A 14,210-nucleotide genomic window follows, 5' to 3' on the forward strand; every position below is an offset into this window, starting at 1 on the left:
TTACCAATGCTCCATTTCAGCAGCTCAGGCTGATGGAGGACTTTCAGAACATTGCACATCATGAGACTGATTACTCTGGGACACAGGGGAGAAGAAAGAGGAAAATCAAGGAAGGGGAGGAGAACTTGTGGGTTGGGGTGTGGGGTGCGAGTCTGGCAGGGTGCTCTGAAATGGTGCCAGGGTCAGGTGATGTGTCAGAAGAACCTGCCTCTCTCTATTCCCCCAGCATCCCACCGCACACACTCTTCTCTCAAAGTCCGAGGCATGAACGGCAGCTGACTGACGACTGTGTAACTACATGTTAATGGCATGTTGAGATCTCTGCCTCCTTATGTGGTGACATCATGTTGGCTCACAAAGTTCAGTGTGTTGACAGCACCCACCAGTGAGCATCAGGGACTGAGCAGCTTCAGCACCAGGCGAAATGGGTATCTTTCCATGTGTCGACACTGTGACTGCATGCTGGCTCAGTATGACCTCTACGTGTAGGGTCTGGACTGACTTGAAACCAAAGTAAGTTGACTATGGCATTTGGGTTCATTGAGTGTTAACGTGTCACAAGTTGGACATGAATTTCCCTGAATTTTTGGCTACAAGCGGTTAAACTTAGGTCAAAGCTGAATCATCCACCTCTATGCATGCAAAAAGTCCCCAAGACATAAATATACTTTTCTCAGTGAATCGGAGTATTGTTTGCTAAACACAGTATCCATGCTGACTGTAAGTGAAGCATATAAAGTACAGAAATTGCAAAAAGGAGGAAAAGAACAAGCCACAGTTAACATTGGCTCTCCCTGAATTTCCTAAACTGTCTGACCTCTTTCTTTCCTCTATGTCCACCACTCTCCTGTCTTCATCTTCTAAATGCTCCATTCTCAGCCTCTGTCTTTGAATTTGTGTGTGTGTGTGTGTGTGTGTGTGAGAGAGAGGGAGCTTATATCCATCTTTGAAGCAATTCTGCCTCAAAATGTTAGTTCATGTTTTAACCACCGATTGCTCTCATATTACTTGTGGCACTCATAAGTAATGCAAGGTCATTCTCATTCGAATGCGCACTCACACCAGGAGGAAACACACTCCCTTGCCCTGTTTCTCTTTCCCACCACAGACACACCTTTGCTCACATACACACAGGCGAAAGCACACACATATGCCTTTTTTTGGACCCGCTTAAAGATGTTGACCGACCAGCTGGCAGTCAGAAAGACGAATAGATAGCGGGGACATACAGAGTAAAAGGGCAGCCTGTACTCCATCAAGACTGCAAGCCTAAAGCTTTGTTAATGAATTCTGATTGCATGCACATAAATTCAGAATATGTCAAACATATGCTGACATTTTCAAGCATGCAACAGCAAACTTAATGAGAGACAGAAAATGAAAGAAGGATGCTGGAATGTCTTTGTTTCAGTTTTAACTTTCAATCTAAAGAGAGAAAATAAACAAAAGTATATTTAGAGAAGTAAAACTGAATTAGGAAAAAAGATAACATCAGACAAGAAAGCAAAAAAATCATTTTGCATTCATTTTGCAATTATTATATTTGCAAGTTAAAAGCTATATATTAAGTGATTAAGGATTGAGCAACCACAGTGTGTCTGCAGTTACAGTCTTAGCCACATGGAGGTGCAGTTAATTTCCTCACATTTTCTAGGTGAGCTGCTACCTGCACTGACTTAAAACTATAAGCTAAACTGCCTGTGTAGAGACGTATGTGACAATCTATTTGTGTGTGTGTGTGTGTGTGTGTGTGTGTGTGTGTGTGTGTGTGTGCATGCTGAATATGTATGCTGGTTTGAAATCCTCCATCAGTGTGTGCAACATCAGGTAAACCTCTCTCTGGGCCTGAACACGGGCAGCCTCTTCCTGCGCCCAGAGTGCCTCCCTGTGTGCAGAGGTGTTCATGCTCTCCCTCAGTGCCATCTCCAGTTGCCTGATCCGCTCTGCCGTCTCCCGCATGGCATCCTGGGAAGCTGAAAGAGGAAGCTGGGGAGGCTGAAGGAGTTCAGAAGAAGAGGACGTGGAGGAAAGCAAAGAGGCAAAAGCCAAGGAGAGAATGTTTTTCTTTCAGTAAACTCTGTTTTAAAACCTCATCATCAAATGTTTTTGCATTGGAATAATACTGCACTGGCAAAAGATAACTCGAGAAAAGGTGCATTTGTTGGTCCCTCGGCTAAAAAGAATCCAATCCATCTAAAACAGAAACAAAAGAAACCCCAAAGTTGCGGTGAGCGGAGACCAAGACTTTTCTTTGGAAAAACAGACACAGCCAAGTCAGAAGAGAGTGATAAGTGATGGAAAGAGAGAGTATCATCTCCTCATCTCTACGACTGTGTCCATGTGTGACTGTGTAGGGTAGACTGTGCACATTCACACGCACAGTTTGTGTGTGGCCTCTCTGACACCTACGGTGAGAGGAGGAATAGGACCCCTCTCCACACTGGGTGATGGAACTGTGAAAGAAAACACTGGACAGAAATAATAAACCCCTCCAGTTCTTCTTCTCTCTTTTTTTTCTTTCTCTCCAACTCCTAGAAGTTGACTTCCCATCAAATTCACACATTCACACTTGCCAAGGAGCAGTGCACAGGAGGCACTTCCACGAGCGCATACAAACGGACTGATGTTTTGATTGTGCACACCGGGGCTGGACCAATCAGATGCCCAGTGACAAAACCCACACTAGCCAAAAATAAAACGCAAAAATAAATAAAATAATCCTTGAAATGCCATGTAAATACATTTATTGGCACACTGCATGCTACATGCCAAAATGGAAAAAACAAAGTAGGTGTTTTGAAAGGAAGAATCAACACCTGAAGCTGAACCCCACAAACATGATAAAATATGTGTAGACATATTAAGCAAATGAATATGACAAGGTGTGTAGAAGGTGTGTTGGAAGCAGCATTGTTGGAAGTAATGAAGATGCATAGGAAACTCTCTCCAGACAGCAACAGACTGGTAAGAGAGAAAATCGTGGTCTTCACCGTGATGGATGACGAGCTGTCACTGAGCCTCACTGCACACTCTTAAACTGACCACTTCATCTGAGAAACTGCTGCTGCATGTTTGTGAAAATGAGCTAGTGAATGTATATGCTTGGATTAGACCGGTATGTAGCTGATGTATAGAGCTCAACATGAATGTGTTTTTATCCAACACTATAATCAGCTCTCTTATCAGAATCAACTACAATTTTGCATCGAATAAAACTCGATATACAGGAATATTGGGAATCGATGCTCATGGCGAAAATTTATTGTTCTCATCACATTTTTAATTTCATGGTAACTTTTCTTGATAATGAAAATGAACTGCATCATGGCACCTCCTATAATGTAGCTTCAAATTCGATTATCATTCTTAAATAACTGACTGGGAAATGATATAAAATCTGCTGATGAGCAGAAAAAGGACAAATTAACCAATTAATTCAGTGACACTGAATAAAACAGGAAAAATGGGAATATCCCTGAATGTCCATGATGAAAACAGCGCCAAGCAAATCACAAATCACAAGCGGATACTTGTGGCTCGTCACGTCAGCACACCACAGCTGGAGGTGAGCAACAAACAGCCGCACACACGTAGAGAGGCAGGCTGTGTGCGTCAGCAGTCCGAAGCCATAATTGAATGTGACAGATGGGCAGTAATTCGATGCACCAGAATCAACAAGTACTCGTCTGACCTCGCCTCACAGACAGAAACGCAGGCATGCACACACGCACACACGCACGCACACACGCACGCACACACACACACGCACACACACACACACACACACACACACACACACACACACACACACACACACACACACACACACACACACACACACACACACACACGCACAGACACCCTACTGAGATGGGGCTGCCACCGCTGGACCCCCGACTGAAATCTAACCAGAAAGCTGTGTCTGTCGGTGTGTTAGTGTGCACATTTACAGTATATGTGTGTGTATATGTATCTGTGTGTTGTGGGAGTTTTATTAGTAACAAGAGAATATTGCTGCCTTTCAAGAATACGAAGACTGGAAAATAAGGGGCGAGAGAGAGAGAAAGACACAGAGAGTGGGAAGAAATGGAAAGATAATTGCCTCTGCAGCACCAATCATCACCTAATGCCCTAGGGAGGGATCATTATGGAGTCTGGCACTTTCTGGTTTGAAGGAGGGATTATAATTACTAAAATAAACTAGTGGAGAGTGAGAGAATGCACATTTCCAGCAGCTGTGTACCTAAGATCCTCACACACACACACACACACACACACACACACACACAAACCACTTACCCATATAGCCTGATCCAAGCAGACATAGATATCTGTCTCTGTCAAAAAGGTTGTGTGTGCACCATCAACCTCGATGTTCCTGTTCTATAATTTAAAACAATGTTCAGTCACATTTCAGTTTCTATAATCTTTGTGTCTCTGAAGCACCGAGTGCCGCTGATGCCTCTACGTTACAGATAAAAGAGAAGTAAAAGGCCTGTGTGAAGGCTTGAAGTGAACATTTCCGATGTGCGTATTCTCTGTGTTTGTGAAGTGCAGCGTGGCACGATGGAGACGATGGAGCGAAGAGATGCAATCTCTCCATCCCACATAAACTCTCCTGGATGGATGGGGAGAGGGAGCAATGGGGGAAGGCCCTGTTTGTTTGTGTTTACCCTCGGAGCGTGCTGTGTTCCTGATAGACCTTCAGATAAATGGCGAGCGAGCACGAGCAGTGGAAAGAGCTGCTACACACACTAGACCTGAGACTGATGAAAATCTAGTTAGTTTTTCACATATTTGATCATAAACATCAATTATTCATTGGACAAAGTGAAATTTTGACCTGACAGCATTGCTTTATGAGAAGAATCACCAAAGAGACTTTATCCTGAGGAGCACACAAATGTTTGTGCACCAAACTTTCATTCAAATAAGAGTAAAAGTCATTAGGGTTTATCATCTTGAGTTATCACTATGAATTACTGTGCCCAAGGTGATGCCAAATGAGATGAGGGCAAATGAACCAACATCAAACCACATGCAGCCATTTTTTTTGTTAGCGTCAACCCCAAAAACTGTCAGTCATGCTCTTATGGGGATGAATGACAATAAATCTGAGCATCTGCGTCTCTTCTAACACAACAGCAGTATTTCCTTTGGTTGATAGTTTATAATACTGTGACTACATAACTCCAAATTCATCTACCTCTGAAACTTTCCATTTTTCTCTTTTTGTGGATGTCATCTATCCCCGACATCAACCCCACTTCCACATGAACCTTTCTTTCTTTCTCTTTGGCACTTGCTTCATGTCTCTCTCCAGGTTGTAGCAATATTAATGTGTACTCAGACACTGTTTAGAGGAGGAAATGGGATGTTGAATGTTGCCTGCGCACACACATAAATAACAAAATGACTCCACCAAATACAGACTGACAGAAGGGCCCTGCCTCTATTTGGCAGAGAGGTACAGAGAGGTGGACTTCATCTGGCCTGTGGGAATATCCTGGCATGGCTCTACTCTGCATATTAGCACCTTGGGATTGCTCTGCAGTCTAGTACACAAGCAAGTACTGTACACAGACACACTCACACAATATTGTGCAAACACCTGACACTCATGTTGACACCTAGTGTACATTACAAATTATATCACTTGATGTATCTAAAAATGGTATTTAAGCTTTGTGTTTTCTGCCTGAGCGGCCTCAGTCAATCTTTATTACAATCAGAGCCATTATGCTGCTGCTCTCAGCTGGTGGAGGGAGATGATTTCTGCTGGACTAAATGCCTGTCTCTTCCACTTAGGACTGACTGTGAGATGCACAGAAGGAGGCAAGGCAGGAGGTATGAAGAACTGGAGCACAGCTCATTTTAGTCAGAGCAGCAGAGTTACACTGACAGTGCACAACATATGGAAAGAAGGAGAAAAGGGAAAAGATGAGAAATTCCTTGAAAATAAGGTGAGGAAAACAAAAGAAAATGTCAGGAGCTTAAACACATTTATGGGATGAAAAAATAATGAAGAGCTAAATTAGAGATCAAGGAAAGTACATATGCACACACACACACACACACACGCACACACACACACACACACACACACACACACACACACCTACACTTATTCAAACCTGTGATAAAGAGTGTGGATGTCCATCAGTCAGGGCATCTTTCCTCATCTCACCCGGCACAGTCTGCTTCTGGATGTTAGGAGACTTGATTTGCCTTCGGATAGACAAAATGGATGACAGCAGATAAAGAGAAGCTCAATAAGGGCGCGTGAACTAATCACTAAAATCAAGAAGTACAAAGAAAGACTCAAACAATACGATGATGGTGCCCACCCTGTATGCAAACACATTTCACACATAAATAATGGCCCATGGACACATTTTACTTAAAATTACTAAAATAACAATTTAATGTGTGTTTCCAGGGTTAATTATAAAATGTAGTTAAACAAAAATACCCATACAAATATATCTTTTGTTTATTTTCAGAGTTCAAGCACGGCCTGCACATTGCATCCCGCTGGTAAATGGTGGAGCTCTACTGTAACACAGGGACGCACACAGGCTGTGCTTGTGTCTAGTCTTAGTTACATGGCAGACTGGGACAAGACAAAACTTGACTGATGGATGTAAGAAACTGCTGTGTAAATCTTTCAACAACAAAAAAACACAAACACATGCAGACAGGAGATACAAGCACAAGCATGCACACAAACACACATACAGAACCTCTCACAGATACATGTGCAAGAGCTAAGTACAGATAAGAAGTCGGAATGACACCAACACACACGCGCGCGCGCACACACACACACACGCACACACACACACACGTGTAATTTTTAAATAAAATTGTGCATGTCATAGAGTGCTATAAACACACACATAAGCAGGGGATAATAAATATGCTGTCAGTGTTGTGCCTTGCTGAGCTGCTGATTACAGAGCTAAACTGTGTATTAACCAGGGGATGGCTGTGTATTTACCTCCACACTGTTCTTTGTCATTTACCAAACGTACTTATTTAACCACACAACTATGGTACACACACACACACACACACACACACACACACACACACACACTCACTAGTAAACACACATGAACCCACAAACACATACGCCATAACAGACACACAGGGTTGCATTTGTACACAATGTATATCGTCTCATAAACACTCCCAAAATAAAATCAAAACACACTCTTTGAACCTTCAGCTGGGCCTTCGCACTTTGGTAAAATATGCACAGAAAGTGTGAGAAAGCTGACAGTGACAAATTGGAGCTTAAGAGAACCCTCCAAGACTGTAAACAGGCCGCGACCAAGCCGCTGCTAAAACGCGCCACATTATTATTCCATATCCACACTGGTGTGTTTACTCTGGGTATAACCTATAAGCTGCCCCACATATGGGCAAATATTTGCTGACACAGTCCTTGAACTAGTGAGTGTGTGAGTGTGTGTGTGTGTGCGTGTGTGTGTGTGTGTGTGTGTGTGTGTGTTTTATGAGTGATGTTGGTGTGCAATTAATGTTAACTATAACTAAAAACATGACTCATATACATCCACGTTGCCACACAGACACACAGCAGTGGCTTTTCAAAACCCTGTTACAATAATAGAAGATAGAACAGGAGGGAGTATTCAACATTTATATCAGCATTTATTTCTGATATCACTCCCATTATACAAAACCCTACACACACTTTATTAGGCCGGTAGTTTCCTGTCTCTGGCTTGGATCTCAACTTGTTAAGGGTGAGTTCTGACTGCAATCTGCTGCAAAAATAACAATTATCATTTAAGCCAGTTACTGTTATGAACAAAGTATACATGCAGAGAATGTACAAGTGTGCACATATTTGCACAGCATGGAAGAGGAGGAGAAGAATCTGTTTATACTCTGATCTTTGATGTCGGTGTGTGTGTTTTTATAAGCTCAGATGCATGTCCGTGGAGAACAAACCTGCCATGTGGGCATATCAGCTATCACATACAGTCACTACTGGCACAGGTGTATAAACTAGAAGACACGCTGGTCCCTTTTGATAGCTGATATGCCCCCATCAGCCCATCAGTGCAAAATGAAGTAAGTGTTTTGACCAATGTGAAGGCAAATGAGGGCACGTATGGTGTGAATGTGAAGCAGACAGGCCGCGCTGCATATGAGTGGAAAATATGAAGAGAGAACTGTGATTTGTTGATTAACAAAATGAGAAAATCCAAAAGGGGGAAATAGGATTTAATTGCAGTGATATTTTTCAGAAAGGTGAAATGAGAGAGTGAGTAGTGTACTTGAGTCCAGCCATTTCCTAAACTGAATCGTAATAAGTAATTTTTCACATTTCCTCTCGCTTCTTCCACCCGGAGCACTCGACACATCTGCCTGCCAACATAAGCAGTTAGGTTTTATTTCTGGCTGTCAAAGCACATGTATTTCTCACTTCAAACATATTTCTATCATTCTATCTTCACCTCTCTTACTCTCTTTTTCCATTATCCTTTTTACTTTTTTTGTGTCATTTTTGTGGCCCCTAGAACTCACATCCATTTAGGACGGCATTGAGAACAAATTTAATGAATGAATGATAGCCTCACTTGAAGATTGCTGCTGACATGCCCTTGAGCAAGGCACAAATAGCTCCAGTAGAGCGGCTAAGTGACCAACAGCAGGAAGCTGCAGTCTCACTGGTCTGCAGGGAATAGCAGGGTGTTGCAGGAAAAGACTCTGCATTCTCAGTGGACTTTTCCTGGGTAAATAAAGGTTAAAAGGAGCAATAACCTTTTAAGAAAAAAAATCCAGATTTCTATCTCACCCTTCATAACTCTTAATTCTTACTTTGTCTCTTTCTTGTCTCTTTTAATAAACAGCAGAGTGGAACGAAATCCTCTGATTTCAAGCAGACAGGGACACAGTGGGGCAGTTACTACCCAGGGTTGCAGAATATAAGGAATGAGAGGCAGATATGATCTGAATTAAATACATGCTCTCTGTAGTGCAAAAACAAGAGGGATACAGGAAAAAGAGAGAGTAAAAGCAGAAGATATGGGGGAACTATGTGTAGCTTGAGGCAGTTGGGTCAACACTGGCAGTCTGAAGTTTTATCTTAGGCGCTTGTCTAGACACAGTGCTGAGAGATCCAAACAGAAATAATCTGTTTATTACTGATAGATGCTTCATGCTGCTTAGACATGTCTTATCGCAAAACATGTACAGTTTCAATGTTGCCTTTCTAGTCTGTGTGTAAAGAAGGGTGAGGTTCAAAAGGAGGAAAAGGTCAGTCTCTGTTTCTACATGTTTAAATGTGAGAAACTGTGATACAGTATGATTCGCTGTATTGTCTATGTAGTTGATATCTGTGTTACGAAACAGCTCCTCTCAGTGCAATTTGTCTATATTTCTACTGTCAAACAGGAAGTTGGTGTAGAAATATTATAATATATAAACAGAAACTACAGTACGTGTGTTATTGTGTTTTGGATGCATGAAGTGCATGTGTTCAAAAGCCTGATGCTCAACACAGAGTTTGATTGCAGCCTTAGGAATAAGAGCAAAATGGACACATTTAATGTGAAATGGTTGAAATACATATATACATAGATATATATATGTATATATGTATATATATATATAGATAGATATATATACAGAGCTCCCATTTCCTGAAATCCTCCCTTACATACCATAGTGCTTATCATGTCAATAGCTATTATATGATGTTTTGAGACTGAGAGTCTGATTTATTTCTCAGTGTTTTACTCCCACATCATTGCAGAAACACTAAAAGTATAGGACTGTAACAGCATAAAGAAAAGAATTCCACTAGTAAATAAATTGCCATGAAAGAAGGAATGAAAGAAAGAGAAACAAGCCTTCGTATTTTAAGACATAGTACTGTGTTACCAAATATTTCATTGAACTTATAGTATCATGCGGCTCAAAGAGATCAGTAACTACGGCTTTCAGATCTCTAACACCATTAGTGCTAACAGCTATTTCCCACAAAGCCAACTCAGTGTTATTGATTACTAGCAGATTAGAAATGAATTACACATAGCAGTAAATAAAACATCAACCATAAACTACCTAATATTTTCACGGATGACTTACAGAAGGTCACTAAGTAATCTAAGCTTTGCAATAGCTCTGAGTGAATCTCCCCAAAGCTGGAAGGTATTTATTACAATGACCGGCTGGATATATTCATCTTTAACTATCTGTGCAGAAGTGCCAACTGGATGAGAACGTGTCTATTTCCTCATCTGTTCTACTCTCTTTTGATTAATAGGCCATCTGACTGAGTTCCAACAGAAACACTCTGATTAAAAAGACATTCATCCTCTGCCCAGACGCATCTTGCACATCTTCTGACACAGAAGTCCAATCACGGCACAGACTTGTCTGTCCGTTATATCATACACCACACGTTCACTCACATATACACTCACATATATATATTTCAGGTTTGGTTTGTTAAAGCATCATGAGTACTGTATCTTATAGCATTACTTATCTCCACTGCAGCCATGCAGACAAATTGTACATTTGTTCATGATATTATGCTATTTAGGTATGACTGCAGTGGATCCTCCTCTGATAACATGCAGCTGACCTGCACGTGACCCCTGACCTGTTTATGCTGACCAGAGGGGAGAGGTCGGACTGATAGGAGTGACTGTTTGACACTAATGAGACAGGAGCCCCAAAAAGATGAACGAGCTGAGGGAAGAAAGAAACTCTTCTAAAGCTTGATCCAGAAACTTAATGATTAACACACATGTGCATACGCACACACTGGTAACAGCTGCTTCAAAACAGCAAACAGAGGTGCAGGCACGACACATGCGAGAGAGTAGACTCAGACTCAGCAGGCATTACTGTATCCCTGTTACACTTGATGCTCCTACATTCCCACAGAATTTGAGTCAGCACAAAGGTTGCATGCCAGGGTAGAGGCTGGAAAACGCACAATGTATGAGGCAGGAAACTGTGTTGGATCCAGTACATGCAACCCATTCAGAACCACAGCTAGTGTTAACACATCTGATGGGGCCAATGTGTGTCAACAAACTTCACATTTTTCTACTCTCGTGACATTTCGCCATCCACTATCAATCTACATACGCAGACAGAGCAGCATACAGCAAACTACAGTACAACCACCGCAGTTCAGTTACATATATTCTTTCTGTGCTTCTCTTTTCACACACGCACAGCTGAAGCAAATATGCACGCCAGATCTGTGTTGGCACTAAACAACCACTCATTTGGACACATATACACGCCATGCCAATCCATAAATCAGATGATAATTGAGTAGCACTGTGCCAGTAATAAACAGAGCAGTATAAACAGTGTCTGGGCTGGATACACCACCTCCCACTGGCATTTCGCTGGCAACCTGCCTGGCAAACTCAATAACACACACACGCACGCACACACACACACACATGCACACACACACACACTCATTTACTGTAATGCAAAGAAAGAAAGAAGACTACTTATCTGTTGAGGTTACAGACAGATATGTGAAAACACACGTCATTTAAAATGAATATATGAGGAAAACATGGAAAGCATGTTGGCACTCATGATAGTGATGAAATGTGGAGAAGGTCAGTAAAATAGAGAAGCTTTATGTCTCCTGTCATATAAATCAGGAGACACAAAGTCACTCTTTGTGTTATTGCTGTGACAGGAATGAGGACCGTTGAGGACTGTTTGTCATAAATGCACTGTACATGAATTGTCCCATTGGGATTGTCAAATCTGAGCTTCCTGAGAATTAGATTTTGGCCAAAATGCTCAAGTTCCAAGTTGGGAAATTGCCTGGGACCATTTAAAATCAGCCCCACAGTCATCACATGGCGTCAGGTGTAATGGCCACAGACAGTGTTGGTGGTATTACAATGGCATGTCTAACAGGCACTCTAAGAACTACTTACCCAGGTCTGCAAACACCGATACACACACAAAAAAAAAAAAAAAAATGATAAGACAAAGTCAAATCACGTGTTTGCTCATAGGTTAGAGAATGTATTTCTTGAGTGTGATTACATCAGGCAAAAAGCATGACAGCATGGAAGTGGTTTCAAGTGCTGGGAGGACACAATCTAGACAGTTTATGTCTTGTGGATTACAACTTTATAAATAGAGCACTTAGGAATGAATTGAGATCTTACGAAAATCCGGTCACTTGGAGGGACATTACTCCGTGAGGACACCCAGATGGTGTCTCGTGATTGATACGAATGTCACTTTTCGATCCTCACCTCTCAAGATCAGCAATTTTCTTTTCCTTGCACGTTTTGTCCATTTCAGCATCCCTCAGAGCTGCCATTAGCCTCTCCACCTCAGCTTGTGATTTCCCAGACTCCTCTCTGTAGCGGGCCACCTCTTGCTCCAGTAGCCTGAGACGATCTGTGATGTCTGAACACTTCCTGACTGTTTCTTCTGTGTTTTGGGTCTTTGAGTGTGAGAGACAGAAAGAGCAGATACATTATGTACAAAGACATCCACAGTACGCTTCATAATTTAATTTTAACTCAACACATTCAGCGACCAGTTTAGGACCTCTTTACCACAACATTCATTAGTCTGAGCTGCCTTTTGTTCAGCGCTCTTCATGATCCAACTACAGATTAGTGTCCAGTATATTGTTCAGTATAAGATTTACTTTAGTTAACATTTTAAATTTATATTTAACTGTGCACCATAAAGCTGCACCTTCAAACATATGCATTGTGACAGGCTTCACTCATTAATAGGCCTGTTATGCAAATACATTAGTAACTGTAAAACTGAAGCTGACAAAAGTCCAGCTCAGACTGACAACATGAAGCTGAGTATGACAAGGCACACCTACAGCTAACAGACTGCAGCTGTGGGAGCAGCTGGAGCTGAAGAACTACCACTGAGGCTGATGAAATAGAGCTGGACCAGGCTGACGGCACAGCTGAGACTGGACAAATGACAAGGTACAGCACACAATGACAAAGTACATGTAAGACTGATGGAAGTATGTGTAACAGAGAGCAGCTTAGACCGATAAAGTTAAGCCACAGCTGGCAACAGACAGCAGGGCTGAGAAGGTGAGTCACAGAGGTCCCAAAATGGCCTGTGCACAAACATGCAAGCACAAATAAATAAGGGGCATATAATAACATACAGAAGACTAAAGGACCTACTGTGGTTACTGCTGATAGCCCATCAACTTTGGCTGGCATCTACAAGTGAATACAAAAAAAGACATAACAGATAAAGATTAGGGATATAACCAAGCATAGTCTTAAAAGAATTAACATCCTCTAGGACTCAGTGGTTGGACATTAAATTACACAGAGTCAGCTATGAGAGCATCTCACATGGATAGCTCTGAAACCTTAAGGAAAAGGTAAATCAATCCTGTACATGCGGTTAAGGTCACAATCTAGCTGGAGCAGAACCAATCTGTGCCCTCATCCGCTCTCATCCATTCATCACCCCCCGGTTCCTCTGCTGCCTGCTTTTCTGTGGTTTGCTTCTATCAGTTGCCTCCCCAAGGCATCCTTCGTGTAGAGTTTGGAGTTCAGTCATTATCATTATAAAATTACCGTCTCTCTCTGTTTGGATGCGAGTTTATGAGACCACCAAACATCTTTTTTTTTCTAAGTAAATGCTGAAAAAAAACCAAAGTTACACTGATGAATTCTTTCTTCTCTGAAAGAAATATCCCAGAGGAAGTCTGTAACCTAGAATTATCTTTCCCTCTACTATTCCCTCTTTCTCTTGGTCTTTACCTCTATGTGTCTGCTGTGTTTGTGAAGATTATTTAACTTGTTGAGGCAGCAGAGGCCACTCGTTTGAACCACATCAAGTGAGCGCGCGCACAAACACACATACCAAACAAGTTATTGTCAGGTCTACAAAGTCTGCGACTGTACCTGTAGCTGTGCTCGAGTCTGTCATTAGAAAAAATCCAAAGGAGTGTCTTTTAACTACAGTTATTATCTCTGGCCAATCTGAACAAATGCCTTTTTCCAATTATCACAAACCCACCAGAAAAACAAAGTTGGCCCTTGTATATGGGAGATACAGCCATAGGCACAACATTTGGTTCCACAACAACTGTTTGATAAGGTCTTACTTCTTGCACATTAGATACAGGTATGTATTATGATGCAGCACAGGAGGAACACATCTGTAAATGTTGT

The 14,210-nt window shown here is 41.8% G+C and overlaps 1 protein-coding gene across 1 annotated transcript in view; it reads right to left on the reverse strand.

Moving 5' to 3' along the window:
• Nucleotides 1–14,210, reverse strand: part of LOC113146209 (ELKS/Rab6-interacting/CAST family member 1-like) — a 133,502-nt gene that overhangs the window by 66,477 nt on the left and 52,815 nt on the right. Inside the window, exons 12-15 of the mRNA XM_026333551.1 lie at nucleotides 13,206–13,244; nucleotides 12,291–12,484; nucleotides 6,135–6,228; nucleotides 1,834–1,995 (exon numbers count right to left, since the gene is read on the reverse strand). Coding sequence (XP_026189336.1) covers nucleotides 1,834–1,995; nucleotides 6,135–6,228; nucleotides 12,291–12,484; nucleotides 13,206–13,244 — 489 coding nt within the window. The remainder of the gene's footprint in view (nucleotides 1–1,833; nucleotides 1,996–6,134; nucleotides 6,229–12,290; nucleotides 12,485–13,205; nucleotides 13,245–14,210) is intronic.

Source organism: Mastacembelus armatus, chromosome 7 (genome assembly GCF_900324485.2).
Source record: "Mastacembelus armatus chromosome 7, fMasArm1.2, whole genome shotgun sequence".
Classification (NCBI taxonomy): Eukaryota; Metazoa; Chordata; class Actinopteri; order Synbranchiformes; family Mastacembelidae; genus Mastacembelus; species Mastacembelus armatus.